Source organism: Saccostrea cucullata, unplaced genomic scaffold (genome assembly GCF_032062105.1).
Source record: "Saccostrea cucullata isolate Sc308-1 unplaced genomic scaffold, CSIRO_AGI_Scuc_v1 ctg314, whole genome shotgun sequence".
Classification (NCBI taxonomy): Eukaryota; Metazoa; Mollusca; class Bivalvia; order Ostreida; family Ostreidae; genus Saccostrea; species Saccostrea cuccullata.
The window spans coordinates 10,149-28,410 of NW_026925136.1; the positions used below are offsets into that span (position 1 = coordinate 10,149).

At 35.2% G+C, this 18,262-nt stretch overlaps 1 protein-coding gene and 1 long non-coding RNA gene across 2 annotated transcripts in view; both read right to left on the minus strand.

Annotated features, from left to right (window-relative positions):
* Nucleotides 1–1,441: 1,441 nt before the first annotated feature.
* Nucleotides 1,442–18,262, minus strand: part of LOC134268137 (rap1 GTPase-activating protein 1-like) — a 39,712-nt gene continuing 22,891 nt past the window's right edge. The window contains exons 3-23 of the mRNA XM_062750336.1: nt 10,983–11,097; nt 10,260–10,346; nt 9,803–9,895; nt 8,671–8,727; nt 8,197–8,257; nt 8,062–8,114; nt 7,703–7,809; nt 7,445–7,523; nt 7,199–7,336; nt 6,825–6,925; nt 5,975–6,104; nt 5,487–5,639; nt 5,312–5,383; nt 5,106–5,192; nt 4,741–4,971; nt 4,375–4,448; nt 4,080–4,181; nt 3,410–3,527; nt 3,103–3,214; nt 2,927–2,997; nt 1,442–2,845 (exon numbers count right to left, since the gene is read on the minus strand). Of these exons, the coding sequence (XP_062606320.1) occupies nt 2,708–2,845; nt 2,927–2,997; nt 3,103–3,214; nt 3,410–3,527; nt 4,080–4,181; nt 4,375–4,448; nt 4,741–4,971; nt 5,106–5,192; nt 5,312–5,383; nt 5,487–5,639; nt 5,975–6,104; nt 6,825–6,925; nt 7,199–7,336; nt 7,445–7,523; nt 7,703–7,809; nt 8,062–8,114; nt 8,197–8,257; nt 8,671–8,727; nt 9,803–9,895; nt 10,260–10,346; nt 10,983–11,097 (2,179 nt within the window). The 3' untranslated portion in view covers nt 1,442–2,707. The remainder of the gene's footprint in view (nt 2,846–2,926; nt 2,998–3,102; nt 3,215–3,409; nt 3,528–4,079; nt 4,182–4,374; nt 4,449–4,740; nt 4,972–5,105; nt 5,193–5,311; nt 5,384–5,486; nt 5,640–5,974; nt 6,105–6,824; nt 6,926–7,198; nt 7,337–7,444; nt 7,524–7,702; nt 7,810–8,061; nt 8,115–8,196; nt 8,258–8,670; nt 8,728–9,802; nt 9,896–10,259; nt 10,347–10,982; nt 11,098–18,262) is intronic.
* LOC134268139 (uncharacterized) lies at nt 12,837–14,045 on the minus strand. The gene is made up of 2 exons (XR_009992302.1): nt 13,133–14,045; nt 12,837–12,968 (listed from the first exon to the last, which is right to left on the minus strand). It is a non-coding gene; the product is annotated as an uncharacterized LOC134268139 (long non-coding RNA).

Consider the following 18,262-nt stretch of genomic DNA (forward strand, 5'->3'; position numbering starts at 1 on the left):
TGCGGAATCAAGGTCATTTTGCGCGCACGTGCTTGCAAGAGCGCGCACGTGCAACACTTGAAATAACCAATATAATAGATATAGTCGGAACTATTCTATTTTTTGATAAAATGCTTTTAAACTCATAATGTAAGGATACATTAGTAGTATAGACAAGATGGCATGGTCAAAATAGCAAGATCTCACGCGCATGCACGTGCGCTTCGCTCTGATTGGCTGAAACTAAAGTCTCAATATCTTTCTTGTTTCTTGTCATAATCTTTTGAAATTTTGAACATGGTCCTACATTATGAAGATCTACAGCATGGTATATTGAAATTTTAATAAAAGCATGCGCATGCGCGCGTGCTGTAATCTGATTGGCTAAAACTTTAAATGGCAATATCTCCTTTGTTTTTTGACAAAATGCTTTGAAATTTTAAACATAGTCATGCATTACGATATCCTAAAATATGATATAGAAAATATTCATGAAATCACGCGCATGCACGTGTGCTGCAATCTGATTGGCTGAAACTTCAAATGGCTATAACTCTCTTGTTTTTCAACCAAACAGGATGGGATTTAGAACTTGGATAAATATAAGGGACTCCTACAAGAAGGTGTAGTCATTATGCACGTGCTTGCACGTGAAATGAGTAAAATAAAAAATACACTCGAATGAGTGCATTTTTTAATACTTTTGGATTAAATGCTTTGATATTATTAAAATTTTAGATAGTGTAGACAAGATAATATGGTCGTTACGCACATGAACACGCGTGCAATGCCTATTTTTTAATATATTTTGTATTTTTCTTGGAAGACCTTGATTAAGTCTAAATTCCATAAAGTATTTCTTATTTAATAGAGATAACAGGGAATATGGCACCAAAAGGGAGTTGGGGAGCGTTTGGGGAACATCTGTAACGGTCCCCGTTACAATTAGCACTAGTTGTTGATTACAATTAAATTGTTGAAACAAGAACATAAAGAGTCTTGTCAAAAGTCATCAATTTGTAACTTTTATGGTCGATACAATGACCTTGTCAGCATATACAGTCTATCATTAGTCAAATGCTGAAAGACATTTTTCATACTACCGTAATTGTTAGACAATTATTAACATATAGAATTGTCTACGGATTTTCTAATTATTTCCCCATCATTTCAAAGAGCTCACAGCAGGCATGACCAGTCAGCAGGAGATGCTTACTCCTCCATGGCACCTGATCAAATCTCTGATATTTTGAGGTTTACATGTTTGCTTTTGCTTCTGATTTGTATACACTGAATTGCCTTTTGAGCTTCTATATCATTTGTTATCTTTCATATATTTCATTCCATACGCTGATTATTCTCTCAACTATAACCAAAAACTTAGTAAAACTGCAAATAAGTTGTTCCAATCTTTACAAATGAAGTAAAATAAAGCTTTCTTTACAAACAACAGAACATAAGAAAGAGTTGACATGTAATTTATTTACCAGAGCTTGGTAATGTGGAATCTGATCATTGAACACATGTTTGTCCTTAAATATAGAATCTTATTTACAAAATATTGCACAAACTTAACAGAGCAAGTAGCACCAGATATTCTTAATAAGAAAACAACTCATGCATCAACAACTCACATTCAAATAACTCACTTATAAAATTCTCATATCACAGGCCAGGCTCACACACACACATCTTGTTCACACTTTCTTGTTCAAAAATACCGCTGGTTCACACATACAGCTGGTTCACAAGAAGCACTGGTTCTCACAAAAGCACACACATCACATTTTTAAAAAAAATGATCCTACTTTTACATAGGATATATACATTTAACTTGTTCAAAGTAGTTCTTATTCAATATTTAATTAGGAAGCATCCTTTGATTTAATATTATACTCAACACTTTAAAAATTTGAAAACTCTACAATAAAGTTTAGTTTTATTAAAGAGTTTCTCTACTTTCAGTTTCTGTTTTTTATTTTAACATTGGGACTTTCAAAAACGGGATAAAAAAAACTAACATTTTGTAAATTAAGAAATGATGGAACTGTACAATCTAATTTTTCTGGGATAATTGAACACATAAAATATATTTGTATTAACATAAGAAACCGATTTCTATGTATATAGTAAACAACCATTCTCTCCGCCTAGCTGGCAGTCTCTAACAGGGAGAAAGCAGAAGATGACATCATAACTATTTTGATTGTCAGATATCAACAGAACAAAGCATCAACAATTTGACCAACTCAAGTCAGTGCTGGTATAACATGATTAGAGCATTTAACAAAATAATCCTCAGGTATTTGACTAGAAGTACACAACATCTCAATCTCATGGTAGTGTTTCAGATGATTAAGTGATGGAGTTATCTCAGTCAATCACATCTCATTATCTCACGTTCTGGAGAGATGACACCATTCAATGAAGTTGTAATGAAGAAGCCCTAAATATCAGTTTGTGTCATGTATCTGGACTGGGACAGGGTTCACCCACACAATCTGGAGGAAATATCTGTGTAGCTATAAACTGGGATACGATCACATCCCCTCACCTGACCATAACTGTCTGTGAGAACACAGTCCTTGGTCAAGTATCTAGCACAGACAACATTTTAACCTCACTGTGCGTATAGTGTCCTCTGATGTCCTGCAGACAGGCCAGTTATCGTTAACATCCCTGACCTGTGAAGCGTCACATGATTTCTAGAGTACAACAGTGGAGTGGATCACACAGTGGCCTCGAAGTGACTGACGCCTGCAATCACATTGAGCCTGAGTTTATGGAGTTCCTGTTGAGCGGTGCGTAGCTCGATCATCATCTGAGACTCACGGTCCTTAAGGCTCTGGATCTCCCTCTGACTCGCCTATAGAAAACAAAAAAAGTGTTTGTTAGAATTTACGTCATAAAACTTTTAGAGCATTTGACTGAACTATTTTGGTTTTACCTTCTTTTCCTTTTTGAGTTTCTGAATTTCAGCAGTGAGGTGTTCTGTATGTCTGTTCAAGTTCTCGTAACCTGAAATTATTCATATAAAATTAAAATGGACCAATGTCATCAATTATATTCTAAATATTTCTGCCTGCTGACATCATGAAAATGGTATGTCTTTGGGTTCCCTACCTTCGCCTTCCAGAGGTATGAATACACAACCACAACTATCTTCACTGAGACTGTTAGACACCGAGGTCTTCATATGAGTATTACAGGGGGTCCCTGCTGAGGACATACTCTCCTATAAATAGAACCATAAAATAAATATTATTGTAGAGCCACAATAATGGTCAGTGCCAAGAAAAGTAAATAATACTGTTGGCATTAGACAGAGTTATGGTCCTTTGCACTGATTTCTTAAAAATGAATCAGATATGGTTACGACAGATTTTATTTTCTGAATAAAATTTAACAGTACAGACTGTGTTGTACTGACCATGCCGGTGTCTGAGTCCTCATGGTTCTGATGACCACTCTGACCATTAGAGAAATCCTCTATACTGTTAAACGAGCTCTCAGAGTTAGAGGGAGATAACTGCTGGAAGCCTGTTATCCTGTAAAATTAGCCAATCTGTCATTAACTCCTAAACACAACTAAACAGTGCATCAGATTATATGGTATCTTGATAATATGCTATGCGAATAGTCCTTATAACCAAATTTCCTCTATGAACAATTCCGCTCATCAATGATAATCTATTAAATTTGGATTGAAATTTTTTCAGAAATATAGAGCAGATATTTTTATTATCTCTAACCAACACAAGCACAGGGTAAAATGGGTATTATAAAATATTCAATGCCATGCAAAACAACATGCAGAAAGAATATGTCATAGAGATCTCTGTCAAAATGGATTTCTAGTTGGCTTTCCAATTTTGTGAGAGGTAATTAAATAGCTTATATCTAATGTTCTACCGAATCTCTACGACAGTACAGATAGGAACAGATCATATTGTATCCTTTATAAATAAATGAATTTCAAAATATTTAAAACATCAGATTTGTTTTTCAAACTTAATAAGGAAAAAAATTTAATTCCATTGTAGTGACATAATGTTTTTATATAAACATATAATCAGTGCTCGCCCCCGTCCAGTATATACCTTGACGCGGACGCTGTAGAACTAGGACTGGACTGTGGACTGTTGGGAACGCTACACGTTTTGTACGACGACTGGGTACTGTGACTGTCAAAACGCTGAAATCTGAAACAGGGGCAGACAATCCATGCAGAAATCAAGGGAGGTTACACACACAGTTAAATAGGACATGCAATAATCTATAATACTATTTCAAGAAGCTTGCATACTTTGAATTTTACATGTATTAAAGCATGTTTTGAGATTACAGAGAGGATATGGAGTATGGCTTCATTATTTTATTTGAGTAATAACTTACTGATTCTTCTCAGCAAATCTTCTCTCCAGACTGTGGCGACCACTCTTCTTAATGGAGCTCGGCGATTTCTTTGGCTGAAAAAATCAGAATGAAATGATCACCAAAGGTGTTATCAATAATGATAAATAATTTTCAGTGCTAATATCACAATTCTTCAATTAATAAATATTTGGATAAAACAATACAGAGATTTCACCACCTCCAGACAGCTAAAGAGTAATAACCACCAAAAGGACTATGATGATAATTTATATTGAGTGATGGTTGATCATATATTATCAATGCAAATATTTTTCTGCAAGAAAATAAAATACAAATTTTCCCCATAAATAACAGATAACCTTTGACCCTATATGACCTACTTACACTAGATAAATCCTCCCCTACGGGGGCCAGTGATGACGACCCATTAGACTTCCTCCCGCTGGACTCTGAGGACCGCGACTCCTTCTTACTGAGCGCCCTCTTAATGTTGTCCATAAAGTTACGGTTCTCTTTGGCAGAATTAGCGCTAGGGGAGCTGGTCCCAAACAGTTCGTTAGTTTTCCGTGACAGGTCCTGTAGTAAAACCTCCAGAAGAGCTGTGCGTGTCCTCTCCTAGTAAGATATGGCAAAAAGATGAAATGTTACATATAGTTTTTTTTCAAATCATAAAGAAATGAGTCTATAATTTTCAGCTTTACACAAGGGTATTAATTTTTACATTATTCTGAACATTAATTTCATTTTACCTCAAGCTTTGCAAACTGTTCTGCCTTGTAACAAGCTGTCTCCGCATTGATGAGTTTAGTGAGAATAAAATCTCGAAACTCTGGCCCCTGTAAGTAGAAATTAGAGTATCCAATAACAGTGCATGAATTAAACTTGAATAGAGTAAGTTATTAATTTTCTCTGATTACAAACTGTTAACATAGTGAGATTTAAAGTCATGAATGACCTTCTCAAATATTGCTGGATTGGGTAATGGTGGACCAAACTTAGGTACATCACTGCGAGCTGCCACGGCAACCTAAGCAAAAAAGGAATAACCAAATTTACCATCTAATCACAAACATACAAAACTATACAAAAGTAAAAGACCAAATGATGGAGTAGAAGGAAATGTGTGGTACCTTGTATCTGGTTACTCCATCTTCAGTAAATGGCTGAACTACGATGAAAGCATGTAAGAAATGGGAGGCAATCATGTTTGGCACAAATGGAGTATTTTCTTCCTGGAAAACTATGGCTACAATATCATTCCCTATGTGTCGCTTTCTCTGTAGCTATAAGAAAAATATAAGTTTGGTGAATTTGTAGAAATCATTACTGCAGGTATTATGGCATGAACAGGATATACTGTAAAAGCACAAATATTCATGGGGGATTAAATTTCGTTTATTTCGTTGTTAACAAAATTCAACAAAATTAAATCCCATACGAAATTTTATATGACTATATATTGAGTAGGGTTAGTTTTAAAACAACGAAATTAAATGCACACAAAATTATTTTTGATGACAAAACAACAAAATTTTATGCCCACGAAAATTTGTGCTTCTACAGTAGAAGGGAGCAGTCATTATTTGTTCAACAAATACAAGAGTATTTTTTTATTTACCTGTTGTGGATCTCCATCTGTGTAGGGGAGGAGTGTGGACACGTGGAACATGATTTCTCTCCCCTGATAGTTGGTATACACTGAGTCCTCCCCTGTCTGACCATGAACTGTGTCTAGTCCCCCTCTGTACCTGTTAAGGAAGACCAGTTTATTACTACCCACATAACTGCATCTATATACAAAGTAGTAGATACAGGAAAGTATCTTTACTTTAAAATAAAATTGTCATTTAAAATACTTTTGATCACTTAATTTTTTGCAACACCTTATTTCCGCGACTTAGTTATTTGGTATTTATTAACGAGACAAAATTTTCGCAAGCTGTAGTTTCTGTTGTATATAAATATAAATAATACTAATATACGCGAGAATAAAAATTTTGCGAGCAGACAGACTCGCATAATTACACTAAAATAAACTTCTCACGAATAAAAAGTGTTTTACAGTAACCCTTAGATCAGCTGCAACTGACCCTTGGAAGTTAAAGTAATACAGTAAAACTCGGTTAGTACGAACATGGATATTGTGAATACACGGATATAGCAAAGTCATTTTAGATTCCCAACTATATAAATCTAATATATTTCTTATACGGATAAAACGAATTACAGATATAGCGAAGTAATTTCTTTGGTCCCAGTGACTTCGTTATAACCAAGTTTTACTTTTCTTTTTTTTTCTATTTCAGCCCCCCCTCCCCCTGTACTGACCCCTAAAAGGCTTTGAGTGTCACCCTGTCCCCGATCAGCCACCCCCCCTCCCTCCCCCTCCTGTAAACTGACCCCTGGAAGGCCTTGAGTGTCACCCTGTCCCCAATCAGCCATCCCCCCTCCCCCTCCTGTATACTGACCCCTGGAAGGCCTTGAGTGGCACCCTGTCCCCTATCAGACTTAGGAACTCCTCCATACTTTCACTGTGATCTCGGTTACTGAACAACTGCTCCTCCTTTGTCTGAAATCAATCATTTATAACATCAAACATTAAACACATATGAAAGCAGGTAAACATTCAATTCACAATAAAATGTCTTGAAATCAATTCATTTTCATTTTGAAATATCATATCTCATTTTAACACAAAATAGACAAAAGAGAACATGATAATTATATATAGACATAAATAATTTTGTCTGCAATTTAAAATTCATTATCAACCTACATACAATACACAAGCAGGAAAACAAATTATAAACTCAAATGATTTTAAATTTTGAATTTTGAATACCTGTCTAAATTTCTGGCAGATGATTCCAAATTTGTACAGGTTTGTGAGGTTGTGTTCATCAAACTGGACGATTAAGCTGGAGCCTTTAGTCGTTAACACAGGGTCAAACTTCTCACACGTTATCTCCTCACAAAAACACTGAAATCCAAGATAGTGAATTGAAAAAGCAGGATAAATGATTATTTTAATAATATGAGAATTTGCTTCAATATTTCAATACTTTAAGAGTTATCTCTCCTGGGTTACCTTGGCGACTTTGACAGGATTTGGAATGTTGTCCAGCTGTTCATAGGGAATGACTTTGTGCTGGGAGCTAGACTTTGTTCTGTTGTGAAGAATACACACATTGGTAAAACAGGTTATATTTACTTGTTGAAAAACATGATTAAAAAAAAATTTGGTAAAATTAGACAATTTGAAATCAAGAGTATGCATTTTCAATTTGAATAAGACATGGAGTCAAACCGTATTGTATAAAATTGTATAGTATTGTATAGTACGTACCTAAATACACAGCGTATTGTCTCCTCCTCTTTTTCTGTGATCTCCTCCTTGAGTGACAGGACAAGAGGCCCCAGGATTGGATCCTGTCCATAGTAATCAAAGTGTTCCTGTGGGAAAAACAGTCATTACAGACTTACAGCAAATAAAATGAGGCTAAAACAACGGTAACTGTTAAATTTGCTCTCATCCTTGAAGATTTTTACTATTTAATGTTAGAGTTATTTCCCTTTAATTGTAAGTTTAGTAAACTTGAATTTAGAGGTGATTCCTTCATCATCCTTTCATTTAAAAATATACACATCCATTTTTCTATAAACTCTTATCATAATAACCTCCTTATTTGGAGATTTACCTCTCACCTGACCCATGAAGTACTTCCTGTATGCTGTGGCATAATTTTCACAAATTGTTGCTTTTCTTATATATAATCCTAAGGAATACTTTTAAATGCAAGAATGAAATTTTCGCAAGCTCATTGTCTAGCGTAATTACGCAAAAATACCCCACATTGGAGGGGAGGTAAACCATGGGGTACGGTGCAGGGTCCCGAAGAATCTGAAAGATTGTGTGACAAGAATTTTTGTTTAATTGGGTTTTCCAGTTAAAATTTAAAATTTCAAAAGAATTTTTGTATTTTTTAAAGAAAAATATATTCATTTGAAGGATAAGATGTAATAGGTGATAATTACTTTAAACGTATTACATTTAGCGGTGTATTCTAATAGCGATTTTGGCGGTAAGCAGTCCGCTAAATCAAGTACATAGCTAAATGCTTTGTATATCATACAGGTATATCTAGCACATTCAAAATTTCAAATCAAATTTTTGTATTTGTTGAAAAATATATTCAAATATCGTACACACCAAATATAATACATTTACAGTATGTATTTAAATTTGTATTTAGTTTGTAACGTTACACTAGTATTTATTTCCACAATGGGTTTCCATTAAACTTGTATAAGTACCTGCTCCATTTGTTCCATGGTTTTTCGTTGCTCTATTTGAGTGGGAGTTAAAGGAGCCTACAATGTAAGAAACAGATTCTATAAAGTACAGTTACTTCAGAAGTGTCAATCAGCACCTCATGAGACAAATAGCTTCAATTTCTGGGAAGGACGGAACTTCTCCGATACCCAGGTGTCAATGAAGTCAAAAGACTGTCATGTCAGTCACAGAAGGTAGGTCTATAATTAGGTCATACTGCCAATTACAGATATTAGTAAAGACTAAACTGGGTCATACTGCCAATTACAGAGTCTGTCAGTGGGTCCTGTATTGTCAGTTACATGCAGTGGAGACATTATATATTAAGCATTATACAATGACCACATTATCTATGAATTTTCTTATCATTTCAATACTGAGGACACCTATCTACATGTTATTCCATGGACTTCTGTTTTACACGTGTATTACAATAATAGAGTTTTTTTTATAGTAACAAAGAGACACGTTCTCTATGCTTGTTCAAAAAATCATTAATTAAAACATGACAAATAACCATACTTGGGAAAATCAAAAATATATCATGTAACAAATACTTCTACACATCATAACAACATTAAAAAAGGCATTGTTCTACTAATTCTCACGATCTACGAGCTGACACCCCTGTCACATGGACGACTTCCTGTTCACGTCCTCCTAACGCGGAGGCAGCCACGCCAGGCGTGTGACATTTGACATATCACGACACAACATGCTTATATACCTATATAAACTTGACCCAGCTACTTTTTATTTTTAAAAAGGTTAAAAGCATGCAAAACTGAATGTAAAAAACTTAAATTGGTTAAATAATCTTTAGAAATCTGAAAATAACAGTTTATTTGGTCATATAAACTATTCAGATATAAAGAAGAAAAAATGCAAAATAAACAGAAGTTTGCCCACAGAGGAAATATATATTTATATAATATGCTGAACTTAAGGTTTTTATTGACAATAGGTTATGGCATTGCGTTTGGTAAACTTTTAATTTTAGGAAGCACAGAGAAGATATGAATAGATATTCAAAAAGAGTCGCCACAAAATGCCTGTGATACACTGAGAACAAGCAGACAACAGAGGGATATACTGGAGATTTGAACCCCCAACCTTAGGGTTTTCAGGCATTGCACACCGCTGGTCTTCCAGTCGTCCCCGACTTTGGAAATTCAGGACATATTCATAAAACTCGGCAGAAGCGCCCTACAAGATTTCATCAATCTTCCATCAACAGAGTATTTTTAGTAGAAACAGGACAGGGCAATTAAAGGTTATTCCTTACAAGCATGTTAGTCCATATTAACGTCAATAACATATCATGGATCAATTAGTATCATTTCTGATTAATTTGGATTAAACTGTTGCAATTTAAAATATGGGATGTTATTACATGTAAGTAAGGGTCTGTGAATGGGTCTACATGTGGATGATTCTGTTCAACTCTGATTTCCTTCCAATTAGTTAATTTTAATTATTTTTTTCTATAAATAAACATTCCGAGGGATGACCTTTGAGGGTCAGTCCCTGATTGGTCAGTGCCCCCTGACCTCTGGTTGCCGTGATTTACCTTTGGTATGAAGGAGCTGATATCACATCTCTGGTCGTCCATTCGACTCCTCTCCTGATAATTAATCAGCATCTCAAAGGTGTCCAGCTACAATACAACAATACCTTAATGAAGTCATACAAAGCCATAAAACAACCTCAAAGAATACACATAACCATTCTTTATAAGGGTAGTCAGTGATTTTATGGTAATTTCTAGGTGTACAACCTTTACTTGCTTTATAATTGGAATAAGTCCATTTCTTTCTTTATCTGATTATTTTACTTTAGGTTCATCCACCCCCTGTCCATTCTTATAAAGTTTGGCTTTAATGCTAATGATTTTCCACAGGAATTCTAATTTGTAACATTAGTACACACAATATCAGTTACCCTGTGGGGCCAACTTTGACAGAGATGAGATTGAAAGTGTCCTTTACAAAGGAATGTCACTTATCCCAGTAAGGAGTTATCTCTCTTATCAGAGGGTCTACCAACCTTAACTGTATACACAAAATGACTTTGCTATAAAACACTATATTAATCTAACCAAAAGTTTTTGAGAGTGGTAAATATCAAGAAATTTTTTAGAACTGACAAAGGCTTTCTCACTGGACTGACCCAGTAGGTGAGGTTGGTATCTAACCAGTGACAAACTTTTTTTGCGAAAATTCTACATATCAAATACATTTTTTTATAAACACTGTGTATCAGAAATACTTCAATATATAAGTGAGCAACTGACCTCCTGATCATCTGGAGAGGAGGGGATCCTAGGTTTTCCTGAAGCCAGGGGTGGTTTAGGCATGGCTGGAATATGATTGTCACAATACAGGCTCCCATCCATATTATTCTGCTTTCTGAAAAGGAATAAAATCTTCATCAGTTGTGGATGATGGTGGAGAAATTCATGGTGATCCATGGCAGGTCTGTGTCTGGTGAGGTGTAAGGATAAATGTCTTGTCGGAGAATGACTCTCCATAGTTTGTCCCTATCTCTGATATGAATGGTCTGGATACTTGAGATATGAACTTTATATACCTACATATATCTTTATCATTTATACAATCTTTTGTTATTTCTTATCAATGTGTCCTTGCTTCTGTAAATAAACACTGTGGTTGTGGACAATCTGCCACAAACAAACTTATTTACAGACCAGTGAAAATCTTTACAGTTGAATTAAAGGTAATCAGCCATGATCAATGAAAAGGAAAATTGTCATTTCAGCCGGAGTGCTTGGTTAGGATATTGTAAGGTTCGCCTAATAGGGAAACCTGTAGCACCTGTACTGAATTATTATCGAAAACCAGACAGACAGACAAATGGACAGACAGACGGACAAACACAGAGACAGACAGATGGAACAACAGAAGTAATTCAGTTGTCTACTTGACATAGCTAATGTTGAAAATGCCAATGATCTAGATAATATGTCATCAATTTGTGAGAAAGTGTATCCTTGTAAATTTAAACATTCAACTTGAGTTATCTAATAATAAAAATCAAACAAAACATTAGTGTAATGAGAGTGAAGTAGTCAATTAAAAAAACAAAACTTTAATGTATTTTTAAAACCCTGGTCCTCTGAAACAAGAGATAAGAGCTGTACATTGAGATGAACTTCCGACTCCTTATTTAGTTGTTTGGGCCCCACCTAATCAGCGATACATCAAGTGGTGCCTCGCTAGTACAATGTCAAGTGGGTCTTCAAGTACAAACAAATGAGAGTCACTTTAAAAAAAAATCTTGAGAGGACGGTAACATATATTTGTGAACAAGTTGTGACCAAGGGGACTTTCTGGCAATTTAATTCATGTTATGAAGGTACCATCCAGAGGAAGATAATGTTCCAGTAACCTTTAAACAATAATTTGTGTTACAACTCCATGCTGACAGTCTTCTATTATTTCATAAATTGACATTTTAACTGAAAAACATGTAGCATATGTTAAAGTTATTGTGGTGAGAACATTACTTATCACTGTGCAGTAATTAGGTCTGTGTAGATCAAATACGACACATGATCAGTGTTATGCTGGAGATATATACGTCCAGGTAATTAACGACAGGTAGCAGAGCCTGCAGCCTCCCACCTGTCACATCTAATCTATCATCCAATCACAATTATAATGACCCCATCGTTAAATCTGTGTAATTCTTTTCATGTCTCTAGTGGCGTGCTCCTAACCAATACATCCTTTATGTTTATGTTTATTGTTGAAAGAGAGCTATAATGATCCTCTGAATTATAATAAATAACAAAATTTGGACTTCATTACCTGGCTGTAACAGAACCACCAATATTGTTCTGTCCAATAATTACATGTTATTATCTAATAAAAAACAAGAGATGTTTGTAAAACACTTATGCCCCCCTCCCCCCAAATTTGAATTTTTTTGTAAGTCCAAGGGGGCATAAATCTGTCAAAAATGGCACGATTGTATCCAAAACAGAACTTGACCTAGATATTCATCTGATTAATCTGTATATTAAATTTCATCTCAGTATGTGCAATGGTTGCAAAGAAAATGAACGGAAACTGCAAATAATTGAAATTTTTCCAAACTCCAAGGGGCATAACTCTGTCAAAAATGGTGCGATCTTACCCAAAACAGAACTTGACTTAGATATTCATGTGATATATCTGTATACCAAATTTGATTTCAGTATGTGCAACGGTTGCAAAGAAAATGAGCGGAAACTGCAAATAATTGAAATTTTTTCAAACTGCAAAGGGGCATAACTCTGTTAAAAATGGTGCAATCGTACCCAAAACAGAACTTGGCCTAGATATATATGTGATATATCTGTATACCAAATTTGATTTCAGTATGTGCAACGGTTGCAAAGAAAATGAACGGAAACTGCAAATAATTGAAATTTTTCCAAACTCCAAGGGGCATAACTCTGTCAAAAATGGTGCGATCTTACCCAAAACAGAACTTGACTTAGATATTCATGTGATATATCTGTATACCAAATTTGATTTCAGTATGTGCAACGGTTGCAAAGAAAATGAGCGGAAACTGCAAATAATTGAAATTTTTTCAAACTGCAAAGGGGCATAACTCTGTTAAAAATGGTGCAATCGTACCCAAAACAGAACTTGGCCTAGATATATATGTGATATATCTGTATACCAAATTTGATTTCAGTATGTGCAACGGTTGCAAAGAAAATGAGTGGAAACTGAAAATAATTGAATTTTTTTCAAACTGCAAGGGGCATAACTCTGTCAAAAATGGTGCAATCGTACCCAAAACAGAACTTGGCCTAGATATATATGTGATATATCTGTATACCAAATTTGATTTCAGTATGTGCAACAGTTGCAAAGAAAATGAGCGGAAACTGCAAATAATTGAAATTTTTCCAAGTCCAAGGGGCATAACTCTGTCAAAAATGGTGCAATCGTACCCAAAACAGAACTTGGCCTAGATATTCATGTGATATATCTGTATACCAAATTTGAATTCAGTATGTGCAACGGTTGCAAAGAAAATGAGCGGAAACTGCAAATAATTGAAATTTTTCCAAGTCCAAGGGGCATAACTCTGTCAAAAATGGTGCGATCGTACCCAAAACAGAACTTGGCCTAGATATTCATGTGATATATCTGTATACCAAATTTCATTTCAGTATGGGCAACGGTTATGAAGAAAATGAACGGAAACTGAATGGACCGACAGACCGACAGACCGACGGACCGACAGACGGACAGACAGCAGCAAAGCAATATGCCCTCCCTTCTTCGAAGGGGGGCATAAAAAAAAGGAAAAGTCTTATTATTCTACAGGTAAATTATAATATAGATCCAAAGACAGTCAAACTGAAGTTCATTTCTAAACCACAATTGCACCTATTTATAATGAACAGGAAACAAGGTGTCCCTATAGAGAACATGTGACAAATGACAATTTGACTCGCTCTCCTACAACAGCTTAAATTAGAGGCACGATTTTAAATAAGACCGTTATAATGACTTCTGTAGCTGAGGAATTTAACTCATAACTCTGACCAATACTTCACAGCTAAATATATAATTCCAGTCACCCATAAACTTGAAATTCATTTGCTAGCAGTGACTTTATCATTGAGAATGGCATTTATGTGTAAAATAAAAATAAAACCCTTATTTCAGTAATGAACAAATCGTAACAATTCCAAACTTTAATATTAACAAATGAAGACAAACTGAATGGTTCAAAATAAAACATATAATACATATATTCATGTGAACATTAATTCTTACCATTAATGATGTGTCAATCTGTCCAAATTTTATATAGTTGGTAAGAAAAGAACTTAATTGACACCGATCCCTATGCTAATTATTTCTTGTGGTTGATGATTACGATCATTTCAACATTGATATAAATATAAATGTGTGTCACTCTGCAGTTCCTGTTATTCCTATATTAACCTGCACGTGCATTCCTATCACAATATCACAATGCACTGAACCCTGCTCAATGCAGACTGACTGTATAAACCACAACAAGCCGAGATACTTCAGATTTCATCAAAACAAAATGAACCTTCAATTTCTCATTAGTAACACTCACTTTTAAATTCTAATTCTGCAGCAGCTGATCATTGTTAACTTGACAGAAATGTTGCTATCTTATGTATAATATATTAGATGTAGGCTATATGTACTATCAGTCCTTGTAAAACTGGGTAAGAGCTCCACTGGTCCATTGGTCCACTCGGTATAAATCATAATGGTCAATCTGACCTGATTACCCAGAACTGATGGACAACTAATGGACATAAAAGAACTGATCAATATATATAGGCCAGTTATTACGGAGGTCCACGGTCCCTTCCGACATCCACATGATCAAAGAGCTGTTCACATTCATTATTTATAAAAAAGTCAGTACTGTATTAAAATTCTTAATTTCTCAATGAATATTCGTAAAAATGTATCAATTTACAATGAAAAGAAATAATATCATTTGCTAACTTGTATAGACAGTGACCTCCATCATTAAGTTTATTCATTATTCAAACTGTTATCTATTTACATATTAGATATTTTTTTTAAATTTATGAATCAGATTCTTGTCTTACCTTTGGTTAACAGAATGGACCACATACTGTTTCCGAACGATAAAAAACTTCCAAATGTTCATTAATTTAGACATACGGACAGTGCCGTACCGAGTGGAATTATTTTGTAAAGTACTCATTTTTCTGAGGATAACATGGAAGTCCTTCACTATATACGAATCCGTTAAAATTTGTGACGCATCGATTCATCAACACTGCATACAAAATGACACACTTTTTTGTATGATTTAACTTTTTATGACAAAAACAAATCATACGGGCCCACTCAGTTTCTAATTATCTCTTTAAATTAGCTAGAATTTAAACTCCAATCCACAAAAGAAAATCAGAATATGATCCAACTGAAAATTGTTTCACTCCTTCAACATGAAAATAGGAAATGCAATTGTCCTCACCTTATTCAAAACTACTTTCTCTACTTTTTAAAAATGACTCACCTTAATTAATTATGGACTGAATGAAATGAAGGATTTGTGACATTATGCTAATCAAGCGCAGATTTCTAATTTTATGGAGGTGTACATAGACTGAGATAAGAAGAAAAGAATGACTTTATTATTTTGGTTTTTATTTACGCTACGGATTACTGGAGAAACCCTAATCATTGTGTTAAGGAAGCACCAGTGACTGTAGAACAAAAGTCCCTTGATGATGAATTAATGTATAGTATGATAAGAAAATCGACTGTAACATAAATCATTATAAACCAGGAATCAGAGAGATAGCAAGGCTCTACAACAATCAAACCATTCTTCTTTTTATGATAAACAATACATAATAATAAAGAATTAATTTTAATTGTGGGACTTACCTTAGCCAGGTCAGGAAGAGGGGGAACTTAGAACCTGGGACAGACTTCATAAGTCCAAGAAGTCCGCTAGTACAACAGAACACAAGTCCAGCAGGTCTTGGATTACTAAAATAAATAGTCCGAAAGTCCCCTACTCACTGTACAACAGAACACAAGTCTCCAGCAGGTCTTAGATAACTAATATAAATTATCACCCTGTCTTACACCAGACTTCCTCATGTCCTCCAAGACTTATGAGAAATTGGAGCAATTAATCAACTCAGAATTAATCAAATGGGTTAACATGTGACAATCGCAGGAGCCTGCCCCTGGTAAGCAGTATTTCTGGGTTTGTTATATTGCATCAGGGATGATGGAAGTTTATATAGTTTCCTTCCTCTGACCTGAACTAAGGAAGAACACACTTTTCCCAAAGGATCACACTTCTAGTACTCAGCAGGAGGTTAGATGTATACATGATAGTGAACATGTAAGCATGTAGAAAGTCAGGAGAGGAAAATATTGACACAGTCCGCAATAAAAAGAAAAAGGTAAATGACCCCTAGCTTTAAAAATTTAACAAAGGTCACTGACTTCACCATCTCAAGGCTACACGTTATCTTCAATTGGTACATAATGGTTCTCACCATTATTTTGGTAAAGGCATTAACTGTTTGGCTAACCCTTTAATCTTCAACAAATATATATATATAGTTGTAAATATAAAACCTTACAACGATTTCCTGCTGGAAGCAATCAAATACAAGAAAAAGTTAATTGACTTCTCTTCCAGAATTTCTGCAAAGTAAATACCAAGAGGTCCACATGAACGTTAATATATATTATGCTTATGAGAAAGTGTTTTTACTTAATTTATATCCATGCACTATTTTTACAATATATTTTTCAGTCACAGAGAATGAACATAGGTAATCAAAGATTACGAAGCTCACCTCGACAAATGTTATCAGTTTAGGTAATGCAAATCTCATATTTTTTTAACAGTAAGTATTTATTTTGAAAACAATATTCAAGCAAGTTCTGTTTAAATAGATCTTATTCATTGGGGATTGACCTGTTCCAAAAACTTTAACCTCATCATTTGTTTGGAAATTGTTGGTCAGATCCAGCATCTGAAACAAGTTTTGATTATCCATCCTTAGATGCATCATCCATGCAAGTTTGGTCCAGGTAGGGCTTATAGTTACTTCAGAATGGACCTGCTCCAATATCTTTAAACCAGTCACTAATCTGGCAAACGTAGGTCACATCCAGCATCCAAGCAAGTCTGGTAGTGTCCATCCCTAGATGCATCATCCATGCAAGTTTGGTCCAGGTAGGGCTTATAGTTACTTCAGAATGGACCTGCTCAAAAAAATTTAACCTGGTCACTCATCTGGAAAATGTAGGTCACATCCAACATCCGAAGCAAGTCTGGTAGTGTCCATCCCTAGATGCATCATCCATGCAAGTTTGGTCTGGGTAGGGCTTATAGTTACTTCAGAATGGACCTGCTCAAAAAAATTTAACCTGGTCACTCATCTGGAAAATGTAGGTCACATCCACCATCCGAAGCAAGTCTGGTAGTGTCCATCCCTAGATGCATCATCCATGCAAGTATGATCCGGGTAGGGCTTATAGTTACTTGGGAATGGACCTGCTCCAAAAGCTTTAACCTGGTCACTCATCTGGAAAATGTAGGTCACATCCAGCATCCGAAGCAAGTCTGGTAGTAGTGTCCATCCCTAAATGCTAAATGCTAATGCTGACACCGACGCCGGGGGTATAGCATAAGCTCATCTCGAATTCGTCGAGGTGAGCTAAAAATGTCTTTACTTTAACTGTCAATTCCTTCAGACTATGACTGTTTGCTGTAACTGTCTATCCATTATAAGAATGTTCACTATATTATAAGCATGTTTTACTGTACTAGTAAGACTACAGCCACACACTGTTCTGTAATAAGTTGACAAAATTTTTGTCCTACCTCTACAAGGGGGTGGTAATCACCTGTATACATCCAGTAGGAATCTTCTACCTCACAAGAAGTACAACCTAAATATACCCCGAACATATAATCACCTGTATACTGTCTACAGGGAATCTGCCTTACTGACTCCCAACGATACAAGGAAATATCGACACGACTCACTGA